The sequence below is a fragment of the Takifugu flavidus genome, chromosome 11 (assembly GCF_003711565.1).
Source record: "Takifugu flavidus isolate HTHZ2018 chromosome 11, ASM371156v2, whole genome shotgun sequence".
In the NCBI taxonomy this organism is placed as follows: Eukaryota; Metazoa; Chordata; class Actinopteri; order Tetraodontiformes; family Tetraodontidae; genus Takifugu; species Takifugu flavidus.
Genome location: NC_079530.1, coordinates 10,918,956 through 10,928,160, shown reverse-complemented (window position 1 = coordinate 10,928,160; position 9,205 = coordinate 10,918,956). Strand labels below are relative to the sequence as shown.

At 51.0% G+C, this 9,205-nt stretch overlaps 1 protein-coding gene across 1 annotated transcript in view; it reads right to left on the bottom strand.

Moving 5' to 3' along the window:
• LOC130534287 (signal-induced proliferation-associated 1-like protein 2) overlaps positions 1-9,205 on the bottom strand; it is a 61,444-nt gene that overhangs the window by 18,094 nt on the left and 34,145 nt on the right. The window contains exons 5-9 of the mRNA XM_057048313.1: positions 8,429-8,603; positions 8,178-8,281; positions 7,144-7,301; positions 6,133-6,709; positions 1,900-2,174 (exon numbers count right to left, since the gene is read on the bottom strand). Coding sequence (XP_056904293.1) covers positions 1,900-2,174; positions 6,133-6,709; positions 7,144-7,301; positions 8,178-8,281; positions 8,429-8,603 — 1,289 coding nt within the window. The remainder of the gene's footprint in view (positions 1-1,899; positions 2,175-6,132; positions 6,710-7,143; positions 7,302-8,177; positions 8,282-8,428; positions 8,604-9,205) is intronic.

Below are 9,205 nucleotides of genomic sequence, written 5' to 3'. Positions count from 1 at the left end.
TTAAAAATAAAGATTTTAGCTCTCTTTGTTAAAGTAAAGAGGGAAAACTGTGACAGAGGGGAGGGCCCCGGGAGGCCCCGTAGGGCCCCAGAGCTTCGGTTCGGTTTCACAAGGTGTCGGCACGAGAAGTGAGAAATCCAGATGAACTCGGCTTCAGATGAAAATGCATGATGACAAGTCTAATGACACTTTAAAAGAAAAGGTCAAATGTGGCCGTCTGAATGTCAGGGCAATGCGTGTTATCAGCAGGGGGTTAATGCAACTTGAAAGCGCTCAAATTTTGGCCTTCCATTGGATTTTAATCAGGCTGTGTTTGCATCGCGAATCAAAGTGCACGGCTCAAAGTCTGACAGCGCGGCTTCTCCTGGACACCTTCGGTCCTCCGCCATGATAGTGGAATCATGCTGACCCTCAGGTTTACATCTGCGAGGACTCCACCAAAGCACACAATCACTGACATTGGCTGCACGTTCAGGGATCTGCTTCATCTTGTTCTCATTAGACGGATCCAAGGCTAACATGCTGAACTTGTTTAAAGCTTTTCGGAGCAATGATGGAAAAGCCTCTGGTATTGTGCATGGCTAAAACCACATCCTTGCTCCAGTGTAAATAAATCCCGTAGAAGGTAGAGCTGATATTAAAGGCAGATCTGTGTGGCGTGGACGCCCACCAGCTCCACTGCTGCTGCACAGCAGGACAAATGTTCATTTGCTACACCAGATCATGCAATGCTATCCAGCAATAAAAAGACATTAACTTGAACAGTTCTTGACAATTTTAAAATGAAAACAGGACATTCTCTCCCCTAAGCTTGACATGTGCTTATGAAAGCATTTTTTCTTGTCATGGTGGCAGTCTGGAGCCAGAGCACATTGTCTGGAGGTCATGAGACTCTTGTCCATTGTTGTTAGATTAACCCCGTCTCTTTGGGCACCGGGGACTGACTGAGGCCTCCGGTCCCCTGTCGAATTCCTTTCCTTTGAGATAACAGTGGAGAAAGTGGAGCACCGATTATGGATGCAACACTTTGCAGCTCAAAGACGCAGAACCGCAAAAAGAGCTGCGGGCCCTTGAGATTCTTCCCCTGACCTCTGACCTCTAGATTTGTCAGAGTCTGCTGAGAAAATACATAAAACCTTTTGGTTCTCATGGGGTCATCAAAGGTCTTCATTTGGGAAGACAATTAAAGCTCTTCTAGTGCAGCAGAACAACCATTAAGAACATCCAACTGTGTCCGTTTATTGTGCTGTGTGCGTTTTAAAGACCACATTTTCTCTGCTAAATAAAGGTTCTGGAGTCCAAGTGAAGGCAGATGTGACTGTAAACGTGGAACAAGATGATTTTGGACACCGAATGGTGTCAACAGTGTTGATTACACACACGAGGCATGCTAGCGAGCAAATATGCCAGCTCTCACACACACGCACACGCACACACGCACACACACACGAGCTCGGTCAGACACACACCTCCTATGTGGCCTATTGCACACAGCTGTGGAAGATCATTCATGCAGGACCTTCAGCTGGGCTGCTATTTTTAGAATCTCCCAAAACAAACGCCATAAAAGCAAATTTGCTGCGTTCGGAGCGCTGCCACACGGGCATTTGTCCCTAAACACTCCCAACACTAAGGAGCTGGGGAAAATAGCGAGAGAGAGAGCCAGTAGTCAGGAGGCCTCAGTCATCGTTAGGACCGACTGACTCCAGCACAACATCAATAGTAGCGTCTCCTCTCCAGAGGAACGACTGGAATGCAAAAGAAGTCACCTGTGTTCTCAGGAACATCATGGAAGCATTTCTTCAAGCTAATCATGGGAAAAGCGAAGCCACGTCGTCCTCATGTTTCAGAGCAGCTGTGGTAAATGAGTAAATCAGGTTTTCAGGAGCGGGCCGTTACCTTCTGGGGGTGCCGTCCTCGTGAGGCTGGATCACGACCACTCTGACGCTCACAGACGTGCGCAGCAGGTCGATCATCTGCTCGTGCGTGAGCGTGGCCACGACCACCTTGCAGATCTCCACCAGCCGGCTGCCCTGCCTCAGCCCTGCTTTCCAAGCAAAGCCGAAGGGCTCCACGTCAGCCACGATCCCCTCGAAGTTGACGTGGAAGCCGAGCTGGCCCAGGCTGTTGCGGCGCAGGGTCATCTCTGACGTCTCGCAGCCTCTGGTGGTGATCTGGAAGCACACAGCTGTTCGTGTGAGAGGAAACCAGACATTTACTCCAAAATGGAGAGTAATAAGATCGGTTATGAAACAGGTTTATAATCAACATTGCTCAGAGTAAACAACACACACTGCACAAACACACCCCAGGAGGACGGTGAGGGATCTTCATTTAAGATGAGTCCTCACACACACGCGCTCAACAGATCACTGCAACGCCACCAACCGCCGCTTCGAGCTGAAGATTCCAGCCAGAGATTTCAAATGCTGTTGGGACCGGATTCTGGAACGACGCTCAAAGTTGCACGCAAATGCAGTTGCTCAGGTTGCTCAGGTGGCTCAGGTTGCTCAGGTGGTTCAGGTTGTTCAGGTTGCTCGGGTTGCTCGGGTTGTTCAGGTTGTTCAGGTGGCTCAGGTGGCTCAGGTTGTTCAGGTTGCTCAGGTTGCTCAGGTGGCTCAGGTTGCTCGGGTTGTTCAGGTTGCTCAGGTTGCTCAGGTGGTTCAGGTTGTTCAGGTTGTTCAGGTTGTTCAGGTTGCTCGGGTTGTTCAGGTTGCTCAGGTTGCTCAGGTTGCTCAGGCTGCTCAGGTGGCTCAGGTGCTCAGGTTGTTCAGGTTGTTCAGGTTGCTCAGGTGGCTCAGGTGGCTCGGGTTGCTCGGGTTGTTCAGGTTGTTCAGGTTGCTCAGGTTGCTCAGGTGGCTCAGGTTGCTCAGGTTGCTCAGGTTGCTCAGGTTGCTCAGGTTGCTCAGGTTGTTCAGGTTGTTCAGGTTGCTCAGGTTGCTCAGGTTGCTCAGGTTGCTGGCCTTATTGGTCTTATAGCAGTGTAGACAAACGTGCTTCATCAGCAGCATGCGCTGATGCCACCGTGCGCCGACCCGACCCACCGTGCGCCGACCCGAGCCACCGTGCGCCGACCCGAGCCACCGTGCGCCGACCCGAGCCACCGTGCGCCGACCCGAGCCACCGAGGTGAAAGGCCGCTGCAGCCTGTCTGCATGGCCCCGGATAACAAATATCCAAGCTAAGGGAGCTTTAATGAAGCAACGAATCAGACCAGAGTTGATGTGTAAAAGGAAAAAAGGGCCCAAATGCTGCAGCCGTGAGCGTTAATCACCCGTCCGATTAGTGTGGGTTCACTTGTGGGTTCACTTGTGGGTTCACTTGTGGGTTCACTTGTGGGTTCACTTGTGGGTGACTGCTTCCACTGGCATCAGAGTGACAGCTGGCTTCAGGGACACATTAGCTCAGACTTTGGCCTGTCAACACTTCACCAGATTCTCACACTGGCAGAAATCCCACCCTGCTGTGTGTGAGTGGACGGCAACAGCCCGTATGGTTGTCATGGTGACACACCACCCAACATCTCTCTGATCCGAGGAACCGACTAAAACTGTGACTGACTGTAGTTATGTGCTCAATTTACTGACATACGAGAGCACAAGGTCCCAAAACGTCCATCTAATCCCGTCTGGATTTCCTGAACGTGGAGAAAAGCACTGAAAGCTGCACTAATCACCATGAATCAAACAGAGCCAAACTTTTACACCTGACCCTGACCCTAACCCTCTAACCCTAACCCTGACCCTGACCCTAACCCTGACCCTGACCTCTAACCCTAACCCTAACCCTCTAACCCTAACCCTCTAACCCTCTAACCCTAACCCTCTAACCCTCTAACCCTGATCCTCTAACCCTAACTCTGACCCTCTAACCCTGACCCTCTAACCCTAACCCTCTAACCCTCTAACCCTGACCTCTAACCCTAACCCTGACCCTCTAACCCTAACCCTGACCCTCTAACCCTAACCCTCTAACCCTAACCCTCTAACCCTGATCCTCTAACCCTAACCCTGACCCTCTAACCCTAACCCTCTAACCCTGACCCTCTAACCCTAACCCTCTAACCCTCTAACCCTGATCCTCTAACCCTAACCCCGACCCTCTAACCCTAACCCTGACCCTCTAACCCTAACCCTAACCCTACCCTGACCCTCTAACCCTAACCCTGATCCTCTAACCCTGACCCTCTAACCCTAACCCTGACCCTCTAACCCTAACCCTCTAACCCTGACCCTCTAACCCTAACCCTGACCCCGACCCTCTAACCCTGACCCTCTAACCCTAACCCTGACCCCGATCCTCTAACCCTGACCCTGACCCTCTAACCCTGACCCTCTAACCTACCCTAACCCTGCCCCGATCCTCTAACCCTGACCCTAACCCTCTAACCCTGACCCTCTAACCCTAACCCTCTAACCCTGACCCTCTAACCCTAACCCCTACCCTCTACCCACCCCTACCCTCTAACCCTCTAACCCTGACCCTCTAACCCTAACCCCGACCCTCTAACCCTGACCACCCTGACCCTGACCCTAACCCTCTAACCCTAACCCTCTAACCCTGACCCTCTAAACCCTACCCTCTAACCCTAACCCTCTAACCCTGAACGACCTCTAACCCTAACCCTGACCCTACCTCTAACCCTAACCCTCTAACCCTGACCCTCTAACCCTCTAACCCTGACCCTCCCTAACCCTGACCCCACCACCCCGACCCTCTAACCCTGACCCTGACCCTCTAACCCTGACCCTCTAACCCTGACCCTGACCCTAACCCTCTAACCCTGACCCTCTAACCCTGACCCTGACCCTAACCCTCTAATAACCCTAACCCTCTACCCTGACCCTCTAACCCTGACCCTGACCCTAACCCTCTAACCCTGACCCTGACCCTAACCCAACATGAGGTCTGTCCTCCAATCCCAAATTCTAGTATCCTGCATGGTTCCTACTCAGAAAGAGCCAAGAGGATGGTGAGTGACGCTTATTTACTTTTGGGATCAATAATGCTAATTCTGTGAATTGTGGGTTTAAATGATCTGGTGAGAACTATTTTGATAACCATTGTGGTTCTTGGGAGAGAATTCTCCAAGGACTGAACCTGGAACCCTCCAGGCTTTAATGCAGCCAAGGCTTTTCCTGCCCAGCGTGGAGCTTAACAGGTTGTCTTCTGCTAACAGTTTGATATTGACAGAACAACCGGCATCAGTGGACCACAATCACATCATCAGTAACCCTTCACTCCATCAAATTAATTGTACGTCACTAACGGTTTATCCTGATTAAAATTTGGGGCATCTGTGCCTGTGTGAGCTGAGGGTTCGACTGCAAACCTGCTGACTCAGCACGCTGAGCCAAAGAAAGCCATCGACAGGAGGTCGGTGATCCTCTCTAGACTCTGGACTTCACGTTGCAGTTTCACTTTCAAGTGACCCTCTGGTCTATGAGCAGCCCAGACAGACGAGGGTGTGTGTGTGTGTGCGTGCGTGTGTGTGTGCGTGTGTGTGTGCCAGGTCGGTTCATTATGAGGAAAGCGTTAACAAAAAGCGACGTGCCAGACAGAGATTCAACAAGCCAGGAGTTTAGTAACATGCTGAAACATTCCCTGTGGGAAGTGGTGAAGCTACAACGGGAAAACCAATATTTTGAGAGTGTTCTACCACAGAGAGACCACAGCTTCCCTAAAGTGGAATGCTTTGCTCCATTTAAAGCAAATGCTCTGAATCCTAGACTCACATTAGACTCACTGGATGAGGATGGAAGCACTTCTGTGTGACTCTAAAGGAAGCGTACACTGGTGAACATCTGGCGTCATCATCAGACAGCACTGCAGGCCTGAGGCGTGCACCCCGTCCATGTGGTCACGACCAGCACGGCCCGGAGCAAACCAGCCCTTCGGCTGTTGTTTCATGCTAAAGCTAACAAAGATGTGCTGCCAGCAGCGCTAACAAAGGAGGACGCCACTGTCAAGGCTGTGTTTACAGAGGAGATTACACGCAGCGTCGGCTTCCTTACACTAAAGTATTCCGGCTGAATTTTCACCCCAAAAATTGGACCTATGATTCCGAATTACTGCATGAAATGGCTGAAATGGGCGCGATGGTTTGCACAAAGCTGGGTGCTTCCACTCTTACCTCGAGTCTTTGCACGATCTCCCTGACGTCTTCGCCGCAGTTATCGTGGGCCGACAGCATGACGCACTCCCCGCGCTCGTAGAAGATCTTGATGCTCATAATCCCTGAGGTCCATCCAATGACGTCACGACAGGAGCAGTTAAAGACCACGTTTCTGGAGTCCTCCTCGATCAGCACGATGAACTCGTTGGAGATGCCCAGCAGACAGTCCACGTCCAGTGACTGGCTGAAGTCCCGCGTGCTGACGCTCCAGGTGACGGCGCCCACGCTGAACAGGTGTGCGTCCTTCCTTGGCTTCACCTTCTCCTTCTTCTTGGCTCCGAGGTTAATGAAGCTGAACTTGACGGCGTTGTCAATAGTCGTGGTGCTGACAAAGTTCTCGGCCAGGTCCTTCAGGTACTCCTGCCGCGTGCGTGTCGCCATTGCTCTGAACTTTTCTGACTTGTGTGCTGCATTTTCTCCGTTGATGACCTTGGCGAGCAGGAAGTCCCTGAAAACCGCCGACTTTGGAAACGTAACAGACTTGGGGATGGGTGGCCCAAACGGAGGCACATCTTTAGATCTGGACACGGCCACGCTGTAGAGCAGGAGGGAAAGCATACGTTAAAGAAAGCACTGACACTTAAGAGAAGAAATAAAAACGTCCCCTTTGGGGAGGCGATCCAACATAATCTGTGTTATTAGCAGGAGTCAGCTTGTCCTCAGAAACTCAAGAGCTGTAAAGTCCTAATTTCAAGGTGTCTCAAAGATAATAACTGTATCAGTTCAAAACAGAGAAGCCGTGTCTCTGAATTACTGCAAACACACGGCAGCAGCCTCAAAGGGCACGCGCGCACTATTATTATTACTCTTTCAAATGAAGTGCTTTCATCAGTTCACATAGAGACATTTATGAAAGCACTTCAAAGACAAACACACGCCTCCATTATTCCGATATCCGCCTGCTTCCTTCTGTCCCGGGAACGTGGAGCAGCGGAGCCTGGGAAGGGCGGCGCCACTTGCCGTATTTACCTGTAGCACACGTTTTCTGTGCAGGGGTTGTGCACTTTAACGATGACAAACACGTGTTGAAAATGAGAGCGGATGTGTTTGGGGGTAAAGGGAAGGGCCCCCGGTTCCTGGAACACTATGGTCACGATGTCGTTGCCAATGTGCCGCTTGCGCAGCAGCTGTAAGATAGAGCGGAGAGCATGAGGAGAGAACATTCACATCTTTGGGGCATTTCAGCAAGTCAAAGAAAGCCCCAAAACATCTCAACGTCAGGTGACAGTAAATCCATCTGATGTCTGTTCCAGCAGCACAACCACATTTACAAGGCTGGAAAAAGCCTTTTCCCTCCCGCGCAGCTTAAGCTGACTTATTCCAGTGACGGAAACCTTCTCCCAAAGTCAATTTCCACTGTTTGTATAGTTGGACTGAGCAGACAGTTGACCTCTTTCTCTGGCTGCCTCACAGTTGTCAGGAAGGTTCAGTAGCAGCTTGAAACGAGCAGGATTAAAAGGTGGAGAGGTTAACTGGGAAGGATGAAGGGATGGGTGGAGAAAAGCTCTGCTTGGGCCTGCTCCAGGATTACCCCCACGGAGCAAAACGGGAACTCTCCTCTTTAATGCTCCACAATCGACGGACATAAGATGGGAAGAACCCTGGATCAAATCCTGCCAGTCACTTAATTCGGAGGTGTGTGAGAACGGCCGACTCCAGACCATCTCTCCTCCGTCCCCCCCATTAACTCTGCAGCGCTGCGCCTATAATCTGAGTTAAGGTTAGTCAATCTGTGAACTTCTGCCACTTCATGACACTGTAGCTTGTCTTTACAAAGCCATTCGCTTAATTTCACTTTTTAGCACAAGCAGAGGTCTGTCGAACAATATGCCACTTCAGGGAAGGGCTGATGAAAACCCTGCTGTGGGGACTCGGTTGCTATGGCAATGCTCATCATTTCAAGTGTGGTAAAGTCAGCCTCTGAGGAAGAGTAAGACAGGAATGAAGCTTCCTGTTGAGCGTTACCCCGGTTACACACACTGATGGCTGAGGGCGCGACTGACCTGCTGTCTGTTGTTGGGTGTGTAAGGCAGCATGGTAGACACGTGAAACATCAGCTCGTAGTCCTTGTAGGTGGTGTAGAGCGAGTGCGTGCCAGTGGAGTCGGCTGGAACACAAGACAGGACAGGTCATTCGAGCGCTCTGGTTTCTGAATAAAAGCCCATCGTATGAGACGATGGAAGCAGGTTAAACAAATAAGGCTCATCTTCATTTGCTCATGTGTGCGTTTAGCAAAGGGTGTGTTTCATCGTACTCTTGTTATCCAGCTGAGCTCTGTACTTGGTGAAGCCCTTGAGGCGCACCCTCTGGCCTAGAAGATCCAAGAACTCCTCCAGCGCTGGCCCCGCGCTCTCGTTGTTGTACATCTCTTCCTCGGTGCTCTGCCCGGCCTTGCAGTAAAGCACCCCCACCTTGTGCTGGAAGCTCAGCTGGAACAGGACAGGCACGGACAGTCAGCACCACGTCTCACGTAACACACGTTACGCACTCAAACACGAACACTTTCAGAAGCCTCCAGGGAGATCTGAAACTCCCTTTTGTGGAGCCAGATTGGGACCCCTGAGCAGGGCAGAATCCAGGGGCAACAGCAGACAGCTAGGGTTTCTCCAGCAGCCCAGTACTCTCCATTCAGTCGCTGCAAGGTGAAGAGGGCCTCCATAAATATGAACGTCCTCTTCACAAAGAGCAGCATTCACACACAGGCACAGGAATAAGCAGCCAAATCTCACAGGTTTTCACTAAAAGCATCACTAACACAGACGTGACAGGTCTGATAGGAGCCTTTTCAAGAGACATGAGGAATAAAAGATCCAGGGTGATTCTTCTGGCACCCCGAGGAAGAAAGCCCTCTCCAACAACATGCATTTTACATGACATGTAGCTCAGTGCTGCCAAGAAAAGAGCTGAAAGAGGGAAAATGATGGAATCCAATGAAAATAGCATTTGGCACCTGTTGCAGTGGAGGCTGAGGACGGTGTCGACATTAGGTTAGGGTTAGGGTCAGGGTTAGGGTCAAGGGTCAGGGGGTTAG